Genomic DNA, 16,024 nt, shown 5'->3' on the forward strand with positions numbered 1-16,024 from the left:
GACAAAAATGAGAAGAATAAAACCCGAGGAGACAACTTACTCGCTGCTGGAAGGAGACAGCAGCAGCAGCAGCAGCGAAGACTCAGTACGCACTTTCTAATGCTCCTTTTGTCTCCTTTTTAATTTACATTTGTTTCTTTCTTTTATTCTTTTCATTCGTTTTATTATTTTTATCCTTTTTTATTCTTTCCCCTTTTTATTCTCTTGTTCTTTATTTATTTTTTTCCATTTTTGGTATTTCATCTTCTTTCGTTTTATTCCATTTTATTTCGTTTAATTTAATTTAATCAATTTAATTAGTTTAATTTATTTTCATATGTTTGCTTAATTTAATTTACTTTAATTTAACTCAATCTAATGTTTTTAATTTAATAATTTAATTTAATTGATTTAATTATTCAATTTATTTAATTATTTAATTTAATTTAACAATTCAATTTATTATTATTTATTTAATTTAATTTAATTATTTAATTTACTTAATTAATTTAATTAATTTAATTAATTTAATTTAATTTAATTAATTTGATTATTTAATTAAATTAATTAAATTAAATTGAATTAATTTAAATAATTTAAATTTATTTAATTTTCAGGAAGACTCATCGGAGCTGATCAGACACTTCAAAAATCGCGTGGACGTTTCCGTCGTCTTCGATTCAGCTGTACATACAGCTGCTTCCCTCAGTACAGGTCCTCTCCAAGGTAGGGTTTAGGGTTTAGGGTTTAGGGTTTGGGGTTTGGGGTTTACGGGGTTTAGGGTTTAGGGTTTCGGGTTTACGGGGTTTAGGGCTTAAGGTTTAGGGTTCACTGCAGTGTTTAGGGTTTAGGGTCTAGGGTTTAGGGTTTAGGGTTTACGGGGTTTAGGGTCTAGGGTTTAGGGTTTAGGGTTTACGGGGTTTAGGTTTTAGGGTTTAGGGTTTAGGGTTTAGGGTTTAGGGATTTTGGGTCATAATCTTTGGGGTTTAGGTTGTTTAGGGCGCTTAGGGCATAGGGTTTAGGGTTTAGGTTGTGCAGGGTTTAGGGTTTAGGGTTTACCGCGTTTAGAATTTAGGGTTTAGGGTTTACGGGGTTCAGGGTTTACGGGGTTGAAGGTTTAAAGTTTAGGATTTAGGCTGTGTAGGATTTAGGGTTTAGGATTTACGGGCTCTAGGCTTTAGGGTTTAGGGCTTATGATTGGGTTTAGGGTTTAGGGTTTAGGGTTTAGGGTTTGCTTGCAGGCCTGCAGCTGCGGGTGGCGGAGGGCCAGTACGAGCCGATGGTTTACTTGTCGGACTTTTGGCTAATTGAAAAAAACTTTATTCCAATCAACTCCACTTTGGCGGTAAACCTTTCTCGAGAAAACCCTCATTTAGGGTTTAGGGTTTAGGGTTTAGGGTTTAGGGTTTAGGGTTTGGGGTTTAGGGTTGCGGGTTCAGCGTCTCGGGTGGAGGGCGTATGCTTTCACGTTTAGGGTTTAGGGTTTAGGGTTTAGGGTCTGGGGTTGAGGGCTAAACGTTTAGGCTTTAGGGTTTAAAGTTTAGGGTTTAGAGTTTAGGGTTTAGGTTTTGGGTCTGTTTTCCATGAGTTTATGTCCGTTTTGAGTGAGATTTTGTGCAAGTTGCATCGCGCAGGGTTTACGGCTTAGGGTTTAGGGTCTAGGGTTTAGGGTTTAGGGTTTAGGGTTTGGAGGCGTGTGTGCGTGCAGGAGACGTCGGAGAAGCTGCTGCTGTCGTTCGGCGTGGGGAGTCTGCATGCGTTCGTGCTGCAGCAGCAAATAGCGGGGGCGCAGCAGCAGCAGCAGCAGCTCGGGCTGCAGACACAAAAGGAGACACTTATGTTCAAAAGAATTCTTTTGGAGACAAATCCTTTCATGTTAATTTTTTCTTCTCTTTTTATTCTTCTCCATTCCCTCTTCTCCTTCTTCGCCTTCAAAAACGGTGACTCAATTTATTTTAGTTTTTTTAATTTTATTTTTTTGTTTTTTTTTTATTTTTATTTTTGATTTTAATTTTTATTTTTGGTTTTTGGCTTTTGGATTTTGCTTTGTTGCTTTTTTGTTTTTTATTTTCTTTTGTTTTTTGAGTTTTGTTTTTTAATTGCTTTTTTGTGTTTTTGGTTTTTTGTTTTTTGGCTTTTTGGTTTTTGGTTTTTTTTGACGTTTTTTGTTTCTTTATTTCTCTTTTTGGTTTCTTTTATTCTCTTTAAATACTTCCATTTGAGTCTTTTGTTTGTTTCTTTTATTTGTCCCTTTTCGTCTTTTTTATTTTTATTTTTTCCCTTTTTTGTCCTTCTTTTAAGTTTCATTTTGGATTATTCTTTTGATTTATTTAATTTCCTTTTATTTCCCTTTTGAGTCATTTGATTTCTTTTATTTCTTTCTCAAACTCATTTATTCTTTTGTTTTCTTTTCAATTAATTTTTCCGTTTTGTGCTGTTGAATTATTTATTCTTTATTTTCTTTCGAATTGCTTTTTAATTTCTTTTTTATTTACCTCTTCAGTTTCCTTTGAATTCTTTTTAATATCTTTTAACTTCACCTTCGTTTTGATTTCATTATGTAATTCATTTTTAATTCATTTCATCCTGTTTTATTTTCTTTTGGTTTATTTTAATTTCTTTTTAATTTCTTTTATTTTTTATAAATTTCATTCAATGTCTTTTGGATTGCCTTTTCTTTTGATTTCTTTTTTATTTTTTCAAATTAAATTTCCTCTTAATTGCCTTTTAATCGCTTTTTCAATTTCTGTTTAATTTCTTTTTAGTTTAATTTCTTTTTAACTTTAATTTTTATTTAATTTTAATTCAATTTAAATTTAATTTTAATTTCTTTTTGTTTCATTTTTTCAGATATGCAATTTTGGTATAAAAACGAATCCATGGAGGGACTTTCTGCGGTGTCTCTTATCTTCAGCTTCGTCTGCGAGGTAACTTGCTGCTGCTGCTGCTGCTGCTGCTGCAGCATATGCTGCTGCAGCATATTCTGCTGCAGCATATGCTGCTGCTGCTGCATACGCTACTGCTGCTGCAAGTGCTGGTCTTTCAAATGGTACTGCTGCTGCTGCTGCTGCTGCTGCTGTTGCTGCTGGGAAGAGTTGCAGAACACAAATGTGACTAACAGTAAAATCCATATTTAATAAAATTAAAAATAAATATGGATTATAAAATTGCATTTAAATTGAAATTAAATTAAATGAATTAAAATCAAATCCTAAATTAAGGAGGACTGCGGACATCTCGAAAAAAAGAAGAATTTAAAAAATAAAACTCTGAGCAACTAGGATGGAGTTAAAAGAAAAACCGGATTAAATTAAATTAAATTAAATTAAATTGAATAGAATTGAATTAAGTTAATGAAAAAAAAGTAAATTAAATCAAATTAAAGCAAATCAAATCAAATCAAATCAAATCAAATTACCCTAAATAAACTAAATTAAATAGACTAAATTAATTAGATTAATTAAATTAAATTGAATCAAATGAAAAGAATTAAATTAAATTAATTGAATTAATTTAAATTAATTAATTTAATTTAAAAATTGATTTTTGCTGCAGCTGATTGTGGGCCTTTACCTGCTGGACAGTCAAGAAACTTCTTGGCTAATTTTGTTCGAAGTTTTTGTCGGAATTGGCAAGTCTTTATTTATTTAATTAATTAAATTTAATTAATTAAATTAAATTAAATTAAATTAATCAAATTTAATGAATTCGATTTAATTTGATTTAATTAATTTAATTTAATTAATTTAACTCGATTATTTAGTCGATTCCGTTTGGTTTGTTTGATTTGTTTTAATTTGAGTTAATTGGATTTGATTATTTCCTTTTATTTCATTAGACAAATTTAATTAATTTAATTAATTTAATTTAATTTAATTTAATTTAATCCTTTTTATTTATTTTACTCTTTTGTTCTTTTATTCTTTTGTTATGTCTTTCATTTTGATGTCTTTTGTGAAATCTCAAAAATCCCCTATTTGTCTTTTTTATTTTATTTTTTATTTCATGTATCTTTTTATCTCTTTTTGTTTTTATTTATTTCTTTTGGATTACTTTGAGGTCTTTTAATTTTTTAATTTCCTTTTTGTCTTTTTTGTTTTTTTTGAAATTTTCTGGATTTTATATTTCTCCCTTTCTGCCTCCTTTTATCCTTCTTTTTTGCCTTTTTGTTTCTTTTGTTTATTTATTTTATTTTTTATATATTTAGTTTATTCATTTTGTTTTATTTGTTTTACTATTTTATTTGTTTTATTAATCTATTTAATTTATTTTATTTGTTTTGTTCATCTTTTTGTTTCGTTTATTTTCCCTTTCTCGTCTGATTTTATTTATCTTTTTCACTTTTTTTATTTATTCTTTTTTATACCTTCCAATTGTCTTCTCTGCTTTATTTATTTATTTGTTGTCTGTTTCGCATTTTTTAATTGCTGCTGCTGCTGCTGCAGTATTATTATCATTGCCGCTGCTGCTGCTGCTGCTGCTACAGCACTATTATTACCATTGCCGCTGCTGCTGCTGCTGCTGCGCTCTTATTATCATTACCGCTGCTGCTGCTGCTGCGCACTTATTACCGCTGCTGCTGCTGCTGCTGCTGCTGCACTATTCTTACCATTACCGCTGCTGCTGCTGCTGCGCTCTTATTATCATTACCGCTGCTGCTGCTGCTGCTGCAGCATTGTCTGGGTGGAAGTTGACGAAAGCAGTTAAATTGGAAAGAGTTTCGAAGTTTCCTTTTTTGAAATTTCATTTTGCAAAAAGTTACGACAAATCCGACACCAGAGAATACGACAAAACTGCTGTCACTTACGCCTCCATTGCACTCGCCCCCTGCGTCAGACTCCTGCTGCTGCTGCTGCTGCTGCTGCATTGGTGTTGCAGCTGCTTGTGCTGCTGCATTGGTGTTGCTGCTGCTGCTGCTTTATTGGTGTTGCTGCTGCTGCTGTTGCTGGTGTTGCTGCTGCTGCTGTTGCTGGTGTTGCTGCTGCTGCTGTTGCTGGTGTTGCTGCTGCTTGTGCTGCTGCATTGGTGTTACTGGTGCTGCTGCTGCGTTGATGCTGCTGCTGCTGTAGTGTTGTTGCTGCTGTTGCTGTTGCTGCTGCATTGTTGCTGCTGCTGCTGCTGCATTATGATTGTTGCTTCTGCTGCATTATTTCCGCCGCTGCTGCCGCATTATTGCCGCTGCTGCTGTATTACTGCTGCTGCTGCTGCTGGTGAGACAAAAAAGACAAAAAGTAGACAAAAAAGAAAAGATTTGCTGCTGCATGCGTTTGTGCTGCAGCTAATTGGATATGCCATTTACGCGTTAATAAACAAAAAATATAAATCTTGGTTTTCTTTTTGCATTTCTGTTCTCGCTGGATCTGTTTATGCTTTCGGTAAAATTGATTATTTATTTTTAAAATAAATAATTTAATTTAACTTAAGCGGTTGATCTAATTTAAATAAATAATTCAGTTTAATTTAAATGAATAAATTAATTTGAATAAATAAGTTAATTTAAATAGATAATTCGATTTAATTTAAATGAACAATTTAATTTAAATAAATAATTCAATTTAATTCAGATTAAGATTTTAATTTAAATAAATAAATCAATTTAATATAAATAATATAATTTATTTTAATTTAAATGGGTAATAATAAATAATTTGGTTTAATTTAAATAGATAATTTAATTTGAAAATATACTATTTAAATAAATAATTTAATTTAGATTAATAATTTGATTCATATTGAATTAATAATTTCATTTAATTTAAATGGATAACATAATTTTAAAATATAATTTAATTTGATGAAGAGACCATTTGATGGAAGTGCAATTTAACTTTAAGAAAATAATTTGTTTTTTAATAACAATTTATCGAAATTAAATCAAATTAAATCAAACTAATTAAATTAAATTAAATCAAACTAATTAAATTAAATTAAAGAATTAAATTAAATTCAATCAAATCAAATTGAATCAAATTAAATCAAATTAGAAAGTTAAATTAATTAAATCAAATCAAAAGTTAGTCAAATTAATTATCAAATTGGATCAAATTAATTCAAAATAAATCAAATTAAGCCAAAATAATCAAATTAAATCAAAATAAATCAAAATAAACGATTAAATCAATCGAGTTAAATCAAAAAAGATCAAATAAAGTCAAAACGAGTCAAATAAGTAAAATAAATAAAATTGTTTTTCTTTTTTCAGGATTTGTCCTGATGACTCCTCAGCTGTACATAAACTACAAATTGAAGTCCGTCGATCATCTGCCCTGGCGAGCCCTCATCTACAGGTGACTTTTTTGTCTTTCTTGGACTTTTTTCTGGATCTTTTTGGACTTTTTTTGGACCTTTTTGGAGCTTTTTTGTATCTTTTTGGAGCTCCGTTTGTCTCCTTTTGTTAAAAGTTTATTTGGTTTTTATTTTGTTGCTTGTTTGGCTTTTTTGGCTCCTTTTGCACCTTTTTTGTCCCTTTTTGAACGTTTCTTGCCTCTTTTTGGACCTTTTTTGGGTCTTTTTGGGCCTGTTTTGGACCTTTTTGAAGCTCTTTCTGTCTCTTTTTGAAGCTCGTTTTGTTTTCTTTTGTCGAACTTTTATTTGAATTCCATTTGGGAATTTATTTGGTCTCTTTTTGCCCTTTTCTGGCTCTTTTTGGACCCTTTTTTGGATCCTTTTGGACCTTTTTGGATCTTCTTTATGTCTTTTCAAACCTTTTTTGAATCACTTTAAAGCTTGTTCTGTCTTCTTTTGGAGCTTTTTTGTCTTCTTTCATCAGACTTTTATTCGATCCTTTTTTGGCATTTTTTTGTCTTTTTGCTTTTGCTTTTTTGTCTCTTTTTGCCTTTTTTGTCTCTTTTTGTATCTCTTCTTGTCTCCTTTTTCATTTATTTTGCCTTCCTTCTTTCTCCCTTTGTGACATTTAATTCACACCTTTTAATTTTTGATTTATTTCCTTTTATTTTTCGATGTATTTTTCTAATTTATGATTTATTTATTTTCGATTTTCGGATGCATTTACTAGTGTTTAGGGTTTAGGGTTTAGGGTTTAGGGTCTAGGGTTTAGGGTTTGATGTGCTTTAATGCTCATGCATTTCGCCTGTCACTTTCACTTCACACCTTGCTGCTGGCCACTTAGCGACTTAGGTAGGGTTTAGGGTTTAGGGTTTAGGGTTTAGGGTTTGGGGTTTTCAGGTCTCTGAACACTTTTGTGGATGACGTCGCGTCTCTCCTAATTGACATGCCCTGGATGCATCGCCTTTCTTGCTTCAGAGACGGTGAGTGTCTCCTTCTAATTCAGACACTTCAGCAGCAGCAGCAGCAGCAGCTGCTGCTGCTGCTGCTGCTGCTGCTGCTGTTGCAGGGGCGGCTGCCGCAGCTGCTGCTGCAGCAGCTGCTGCAGCAGCTGCTGCAGCAGCTGCTGCAGCAGCTGCTGCTGATGTGCTGCTGGTGCTGTTGCTACGGCTGCAGAAGCAGCAGCAGCTGCTGCTGCAGCGGCTGTTGCAGCAGCAGCTGCAGCAGCAGCAGCAGCAACAGCTGCAGCAGCGGCGCTCGTGCTGCTGCGGTAAGAGAGTGGCTTTTGCTGTTTTTTCTTTCTTTTACCTTGGAAGAATAATAGATTCGTTTGCCCAATTCTTTTTTTTAAATATATTTTAAAACTTTTTGTTTTTTGTTTTTTTCCATTTTCTCGTTTTGTCTTTCTCATTTGCTGCTTCTCCAACAGCTCTTTGCTTTGCTTTGCATGCACAACTTCATTTTAAATAATTAATTTCTTTTTTTAAAATTATTTTTTAAAATTAATTTCATATTAACTTCATTTAATTTAATTGTTTTAATTTGAAAAGTGCTTCTCTTTCCTAGCAGCTGCAGCAGCCAAACTTTGTTTGCCTTTGCTGCTGCTGCTGCTGCTGTTGCTGCTGTTGCTGCTGTTGCTGCTGCTGCTGCTGCTGCTGTTTGTTTCAGATATAATATTTATTATATATCTATACCAAAGATGGATTTATAGAGTTGACAAAAACAGAACTCCGGGGGGAGCTGCAGCAGCAGAGAGAGCAGCAGCAGCTCCTGCTGCTGTTGCAGATGCAGCAGCAGCAGCACCTGGTGCAGCAGAAGCAGCAGCAAGTGATGCAGCCGAAGCAGCAGCAAAAACTGGCGCAGCAGAAGCAGCAGCTGCAAGTGATGCAGCAGCAGCAACTGATGCAGCAGCAGCAGCAGCAGATGAAGAGGAGAAATCGAAAAAAGACAAAAAGGAAACAGCCTGTGAAGAGACAGGAGGACTCAGAAGAAGAGTCGTAACAAGCAGCAGCAACTGATGCAGCAGCAGCAGCAGCAGCAAATGCAGCAAGCGCAGCAGCAGCAGCAGCAGCGGCAGTAGAATCAACTGCTGCTGCAACGGCAGCAGCAGCAGCAAGTTTTGCTGCTTTAGCGGCAATAGCAGCAACTGCTATTCCAGCAGGGGCAGCAACAGCAACTTTTGCTGCAGCAGCGACAGCAGCTGCACCAACTTTTGCTGCAGCAGCTGCTGGCGCTGCTGTTTTCTTCGGCAGCAAAAACAGCAGAAAGAAAAAACTGCTGAAATAAAATTAAAATTATAAATAAATAACCAAATAAAAAAATAAAAAAATGAAGAAATAAATATCTAGTTATTTAATTAATTAAAAGGATAGAAAGTCGAGAGTGGATTGCAATGGAGCTCGGGTGTACGTACACCTGGGGCCCCACAGGCGAGAGTGTGGGGTTTTGCTGCTGCTCAGCCGCTGCTGCAACAGCAGCAGCAGCAGCAGCAGGTTTTGCTGCTGCAACGCCAAATTCCACAGAACCCCGGAGCAGCGGGACAGAGTCGCTGTAGCTAGTTAGCTAGCTAGCTAGCTAGCTAGCTAGCTAGCTAGCTAACTAGCTAGGAAGCAAGTAGCTGCTAGCTGGCCAGGAAGCAAGTAGCTAGCTGGCTAGCTAGCTAGCTAGCTAGCTAGCTAACCGGCTCGCCATATAGTTGGCTCGCTAGCTGGCCATTGAGTTGCCTAGCTAGCCAAAAGGTATTTGGCTAGCCATGAGCTAGCTGGCTAGCTGGCCAAGGAGCTGGCTAGCTAGCTAGCTACAAAGTAGGTGGATAGCTAGCCAGCTGGAGAGGTAGCTGCACAATTTCAACTGGCTCGGGAGCTAGCTGGCTGGCCAGCTAGCCGATTGATTAGCTAGCTAGCTAGCTGCTAGCTAGCTACCTAGTTAGCTAGCTGTTTTAGTTGCTGCAGGCAGCTGCTCTCCGGGAGGAATGCTGCTGCGCGCGCATGAGTTCAACCCCACGTGGTAGCAGCAGCAGCAACAGCAGCAGCATCAGCAGCAACAGCAGCAGCAGCAACAGCAGCAGCAGCAGCAGCAGCAGCAGCAACAGCAGCAGCAGCAACAGCAGGAGCAGCAGCAGCAACAGCAGCAGCAGCAACAGCAGCAGCAGCAACAGCAGCAGCAGCGACAGCAGCAGCAGCGACAGCAGCAGCAACAGCAGCAGCAGCACGAGGCGTGTGTGGCTCCTAGGAAGAAAAGAAGACTCCAAAAAAGACTCTCCGTCTCCCCTCGGTGTAGACTAGACCGTAAACCCTAACCTCACACCCTAAACCCTAAACCCTAAAGTCAAAAGCCTAAAGTCAAAAGCCTAAAGTCAAGAGCCTAAAGTCAAGAGCCTAAACTCAAGAGCCTAAAGTCAAAAGCCTAAAGTCAAAACCCCAAACCCTACGTTATGGGGCCTCTTGGCGCCAGGAGTGTCGGATAGAGGTGTTGGGGTTTAGGGTTTGGTGTGTAGGGTTTGGGGCAAGTAGGGTTTGGGGTTTGGGGTGTAGGGTGTGGTCTTCAGCGCATGCACTTGAGGGTTTTCTGCTGTGAGGTTTGAAAACTTGAAGGCGCAAACCACGATTCTCAGCAGACTGCAACTGCTGCTGCTGCTGCTGCAGCGGGTGGCGCTGCTGCAGCAGGTGCTGCGCATGCAGCGTGGCGGCTGCTGGTGCAGCCCTTTGGCTGCGGGGTGGCGGGTGGGCAGTGGAGTTTGCATTTGCGCGTTTTTGCGGCTGTTCGTCGAAGCAAAAAGCGTGGAAACAATCGCAAACGCAAAAGCAAAAGCAAATAAAGCAACAAAAAGAGCTCCAAGTTGCTGCTTCCGGGCGCTCCTGGGCGGCGGCGCTGGCGGCGGCGAACCGACGGCCGCAGCAGCAGCAGCAGCAGCAGCGGCAGCGGCAGCGGGGCACGTTCCGAAGCAGCAGCAGCATTCTTTCCTTCGAACTCGAGCCCGCTGCAGCAGCAGCAGCAGCAGGCGCCGCCCCGCCGCCGCCCGCCCCCCGCACCAGCGTGAACAGCCCAGCAGCAGCAGCCGCGCCCCCCCCGCGCCGCAATGGCCGCCGCGGCGCAGCAGCAGCAGCAGCAGCAGCTGCAGCCGCAGCCGCGCAGCAGCGCCCTCGGCGACCTGCGCTTCTACGAACGCAAGTTCCCCGAAGCCGAAGAACTCGTGATGGTGAAGGTCCAGCGCATCGCCGAAATGGGCGCCTACGTGTCGCTCCTCGAGTACAACAACGTCGAAGGCATGATTCTCCTCAGCGAGCTCAGCAAGCGGCGCTTCCGCAGCGTCACGAAGCTGGTCAAGGTGGGCCGCCTCGAGGCCGTGATGGTGCTGCGCGTCGACGCCGTCAAGGGCTACATCGACCTCAGCAAGAGCAGGCGCGCCGCTGCTGCTGCTGCTGCTGCGCTGCTGCTGCGCGGGGGCGGGCGGGGGCGGTGCTGCTCGGAGCAGCGCGGCGCGGGGGGCATGCTGCTGCTGCTGCTGCTGCTGCTGCTGCTGCTGCTGCAGGGTGTCGCCGGAAGACATTGTGAAGTGCGAGGAGAGGTACTCGAAGGGCAAGAAGGTTCACCAGACGGTGCGCCACGTCGCGCTGAAGCACAACTTGGGAGTTGATGAGTTGAACGCCAAAGTCATCTGGCCGCTCTACAAGAAATACGGACACGCCCTCGACGCCCTCAAGGCGAGCCCCTGCTGCTGCGCTGCTGCTGCGCTGCTGCTGCGCTGCTGCTGCGCTGCTGCTGCGCTGCTGCTGCTGCTCGCGCCGCTGCTGCAGCTGCCAGACTCCCCCCGCTGCTGCTGCTGGTGTACGAGGGTTTTGGGGGTTTTGGGGGGCGCTGGAAAGCGCCAGGGGCATTTCGCAGTGCCGTTTTCGAAGGGGAGTTCGAATTCGGCCTTCAAAAAGGTCCATTTGGCCTTTAAAATGGTCCATTTGGCCTCCAAAAAGACCTTCCGCTCCTCGCCAGCCCCCCTCGTGTTGCAGTCCGCGGGCCAGCTCGCGGCCCCGCGGCCGCGGCGGCCGGCGCGGCGCTGCGTTAAAGGGGGGGCAAACTGGGGGGTTTGTCTGGCGCTTTTTGGCGAACTGGAGGGACTTTTTGTCCCTTTTCGACCCAAATTGCGTCCTTAAAAGCCCCAACAACTCCCCCGTTTGTCTCCTTTTCGTCTCCCTTTCCGTCTCCTTCCTGCTTCCCCTTTGTTTCCCTTTTGTTTCCGTTTCTGCTTCTCTTTTGGCTCTTTTTTGCGCCATTTGGGCCATTTTTTCTCTTTTTTCGCATTTTGACCCCAATCTTCTCCTTTTTTCTCCGTTTTAACTCCCTTTTTCTGCCTTTTTTGATCTTAATTCCACCAAACCTGATTTCAAACAATCCGGAGTTCCTTCGTGTCCCCTTCGGCGTCTTTTCTCTTTTTCGGGCTCACAACTGGCGCCTTTTTGCCTTTTTGTCTCCCGCGACGCAGGCTGCAGCGCTGGACCCCGAAGAAGTCTTCGGGGGTTTGGACGTTTCCGAAGAAGTCAAAAAGTCTCTTATCCAGGACATCCAGCTGCGCCTCGCCCCTCAGGCCCTCAAACTCAGGTTCTTTTTCTTCTTTTTTGGCCCTTTTTTGGCCTTTTTCGGCCCTTTTTCGGTCTTTCTTGGCCCTTTTTTGCCTCCTTTTGGGCGCTTTTGGTGCCCCTTTTGGTGGCGCTTTTTGTCGCTTTGTTTGTCCCTTTTTGCCTCCTTTTGTCTGTTTCTTTTTCCCCGCTTTTCGGCGCTTTTTTGGCACTTTTTTCTCTTTTGTTTGTCCCCTTTGTTTCCGTTTGTTGGCTCTCTTTTGTCCCATTTTGTCTCCTTTTTATTCCTCTTTTGTCTCCTCTTGTCTATTTCTTTTGTCTCCTTTTTTGTCTCTTTTTTGCCCTTTTTGTCTCTTCTTTGTCTCCTCCTTGACGCATTTTTGTCTCCATTTTTCCCCTTTTGTCTGCTTGTTTGGTTTTTTTGGTGCCTTTTTAATGCCCTTGTTGGTTTTATTTTTGTCTCTTTTGTCTCCTCTTTTTGTCCTCTTTTTGTCCTTTTCCATTTACCTTTTTTGTCTCCTTTTTGGCTTTTTCAATTTCTTTTCAGTCCCCTTTTGCGTCTCTCTTTTCTCCCTCTTTTTGTCTCTTCTTTGTCTCCTTTATATCTCCTTTTTATTTTCTTTTTTATTTCTTTTTATTTTCTTTTTAGCTTTTATTCAAAGTCTCACATCTCCCTGAACTCCTTTCTCGTTTTCTCTTCGTTTTGGAGTTTTAAAGAGATGAACCCTTCATCTTGTGCATTAAAACCATTTAAAAGCATTTAAAGTGATTTAAATGGATTTAAAATGATTTAAATGATTTAAAATGGTTTATTTGTTCGTTTTTAGAGCTCGAATTGACGTTTGGTGCTTCGGAAAAGACGGAATTGACGCCGTGAAAAAAGCGCTGTTGGCGGCGAAGGAAAAAGCTGCCGAGACACCCGAAAAAGCTGCCGAGACACCCGAAAAAGCTGCCGAGACACCGGAAAAAGCTGCCGAGACACCCGAACGAGCTGTCGATACACCCCAAACGCAAGACATTGCTGTCAAACTTATTGCTCCTCCACAATATGTTGTTGTCACTTCTTCTTTCGACAAGGAATCCGGAATGCAGAAGATCCAACAGGTCCCTTTCATCTCTTTTCTATCTTCAAGTGCTTTTATTTTGGTCTTTTTCTCTTTTGTTTTCCCCTTTTATTTGTTTTCCTTTTATTTGCTTCTCTTCGATTTATTTCCCTTTTATTTGCTTCTCTTTTTTTTTGATCTTTTGATTTTTGTTTTTCTCCGTTCGCATGTATCTGTTCCCGGGTGTACGTACAGTACGTACAGTACGTACAGCCGGGCTTGCATGCGTTTCACAGGCCTCATGCTGAACCTTTTGTTTTCTTTTATTTCTTTTATATATTTAGTTTATTTATTTATTTTATTGATCTTGTTTTATTTTATATTTGCATGCAGGCAATTAGCCGCATTAGTCAAACCATCAAAAGCTACAGAGGCGGAGACTTCAAACAACAAGGAGAAGTCAGTTCCAGCTTCCGGGGCTTTCCCCACATGCATGCATGCAACTGCATGCATGCATGCAAGTGCATGCACGCAACTGCATGCATGCATGCAAGTGCATGCATGCAACTGCATGCATGCATGCGAGCGTGCATGCATGCATGCATGCATGCATGCATGCATGTACACGTTGTTTTATGTCGATTTTAGCGGAAAAGGGCTCAAAAGAATAGTTTTTTTTGCATTTTTTTGTGCCGAACTTGCGCACTTAGATAATGGTGTTGGGGTCCGAAGAAGACCGGAGACTGGAGGAGCTTTTGTTGGAAGTTTCGGAGTCGGAAGAAGAAGAAGAAGAAGAAGAGGAAGAAGAGGACGAGGGCATGGGCCGCGTGCAGGCGGGGGTGCCTGAGGACGAGGTCGAGGAGAACGCGCAGGAGGAGTGAAGGACTTTTGATTCATTAATCGATTTGGTTCCATTTAGATCAGTCTAGGTGGATTTAAATGGATTTAGTTCCATTTATATCCATTTAAGTCGGATTAAATGGATTTAATTCCATTTATATCCGTTGAAATCGGTTTAAATGGATTTAATTCCATTTAAATCCATTGAAATCGATTTAAATGGATTTAATTCCATTTAAATCCATTTAAATTGATTTAAATGGATTTAGCTCCATTTAGTTCAATTTAAATCGATTTAAATTGATTTAATTCGATTTAAATTGATTTACTTCAATTTAAATTGAATTAATTCCATTTAAATTGATTTAGTTGATTAAGTTGATTGAAAAGAGGCACAGGTGGAGTTTTGTTTGCGGCAGTTAAAATTATCCAAGTGGCAAAACAAATAAAAAGGAGAAAACAAGTAATGGGTTTTATCCGGTTGGCTCGAGGCTACGCTAGCTAGCTAGCTAGCTAGCTAGCTACGTAGCTAGCTTGCTCGTGGCTAGCTAGCTAGCTGGCTAGCTGGGATTTTTGGCGAGCTGGGGGGATCTCCCTGGCCGTTAGTAGCTAGCTAGCTGGCTATCCAGCTAGCTGCCTTCCTGGCTAGCTAGCTAGCTGGCTCGTTGGCTGTGGGCTGGCTAGCTAGCTGGCTAGCTAACTGGATGGCTGGCTAGCCTACCGACTAGCTGTATAGATAATTGGCTTGCTGGTTAGCTAGCTAGCTAGCTAGTCGGCTAGCCTCTGCGTTGTTTGTCTGTGGGGCCAGCAGCAGCAGCTGCTGCTGCTGCTGCTGCTGCTGCAGCAAAAGAGTAAAGGAGAAAGGGAAAAGGAAAAGAGACCAAATTTAAAAAAAGAGAAGGGCTGCTGCGGAGACAAAAGAAAAGTCTCTTTTGCTTTTTTGCTTTTTCGAACTTCTGTCTATTTTTTACCAACACCAAAACTAACTCTTTACTATTTTAGCTCTATTATTTATTACTATTTAATTTTAAATTAGTATTATTTTGTTTTTAATGTATCGTCATTGTCTATACTGCTTTTGTTGTTTGTATAATTGTACTAGTGTTACTGCTGCTGCTGCTGCAGACCTCGCAGTTGCTGCTGCTGCTGCAGACCTCGCAATGCTGCTGCTGCTGCTGCTAGGAGACACCTGCTGCTGCTGCTGCTAGGAGACACTGCTGCTGCTGCTGCTAGGCATTCGCTGCTGCTGCTGCATATCTTTGAGTCTCAGTGAATACAAAGAAATATATAAGTAATGATAAATAAATAAAGTAAATAAGTAAATAAGAATAAATAAATAAATAAATAAAAGCAAATAATTAAATAAATAGTAAATAAATAAATGATAAATAATAAATCAATAAAATTAGATTTCAAGTTTCCGGGTGTCAGCGGATTAGCTGCAGTCTTTTGACTCTTTGTGTCTTTTTCTTTTTGAATTAAATTTATTTATTTAATTTATTTATTTAATGTATTTATTTAATTTAATGAATTAATTAATTAATCAATTAGTTTTGAGTTTATTTTAATTCAAAAATTCGCAATTCCAAAAAAGGGGAATTCTTCTTTTTCCAGAAGTCCCAAACAAAGTTCTGCTTTTCGCAGCGCCGGCAGCAGCAGCTCTTCATTGAATTCTTTTTCATTTATTCCTTTTTCATTTATTTGTTTTTTATTTATTTCTTTTTTGTTTGTTTCTTTTTCATTTACTTCTTCTCCATTTAACTCCTCTTCTCTTTCCTCCTTTTCTTTTATTTCTTCTTCTTTTTTAATTTCTTTTTCTCCTCCATCTTCCCCTTCTTCGGGTGTACATACACCTGAAGGGCCTTCTTCAACCCCACACTTCAACCAAGCATCTTCCAGTACCCTCAGGGGCCCCATGAGGGGGCCCCCCGTGGGCCCCCGTTGGGGGCCCCCCAGGGGGCCCCCCTGGGGGCCCCCCGGGGGACCCTGCTCACCTGTGGGGCCCCCTTGGGGGCCCTCCTGGGTTCCCCCCGGGGGCCCCCGTGGAGATGGGGGGCCCCACGAGGGGGCCCCACTTCTTGGGGGGCCCCCTTTTGGGGGGCCCCCCTGTTGGGGGCCCCCTAAGAAAGTGTCTTTAGCAGCAAAAAGGAGTTTTTTGAGGCAGCGGTTGGCGTGGGGGAGGGCCCCCTGCTGCTGCAGCAGCAGCAAGTGCCACAGATATATGTGCGCGTAGCAGCGCAGCAGCCGACGCACTATCAAAGCAGCAGCAGACTCCAGCGGGGCTGCTGCTGCTGCTGCTGCTGCTGC

The 16,024-nt window shown here is 40.8% G+C and overlaps 2 protein-coding genes across 2 annotated transcripts; both read left to right on the top strand.

Moving 5' to 3' along the window:
• Nucleotides 1-6,192: 6,192 nt before the first annotated feature.
• ETH_00031130 (cleft lip and palate associated transmembrane protein 1, putative) lies at nt 6,193-8,282 on the top strand (the record flags this gene model as incomplete). The annotated part of the gene is made up of 4 exons (XM_013378738.1): nt 6,193-6,266; nt 7,165-7,247; nt 7,334-7,534; nt 7,933-8,282. The coding sequence occupies 4 exons, from the start codon at nt 6,193-6,195 to the stop codon at nt 8,280-8,282; spliced, it is 708 nt and encodes a 235-aa protein (XP_013234192.1).
• A 2,060-nt stretch (nt 8,283-10,342) lies between these two features.
• Nucleotides 10,343-13,758, top strand: ETH_00031135 (eukaryotic translation initiation factor 2 alpha subunit, putative; the record flags this gene model as incomplete). The annotated part of the gene is made up of 6 exons (XM_013378739.1): nt 10,343-10,665; nt 10,796-10,967; nt 11,741-11,856; nt 12,662-12,938; nt 13,271-13,336; nt 13,588-13,758. The coding sequence occupies 6 exons, from the start codon at nt 10,343-10,345 to the stop codon at nt 13,756-13,758; spliced, it is 1,125 nt and encodes a 374-aa protein (XP_013234193.1).
• Between the last annotated feature and the right edge of the window lie 2,266 nt (nt 13,759-16,024).

The sequence above is a fragment of the Eimeria tenella genome, genomic scaffold (assembly GCF_000499545.2).
Source record: "Eimeria tenella Houghton genomic scaffold, Eth_scaff96, whole genome shotgun sequence".
Taxonomy (NCBI): Eukaryota; Apicomplexa; class Conoidasida; order Eucoccidiorida; family Eimeriidae; genus Eimeria; species Eimeria tenella.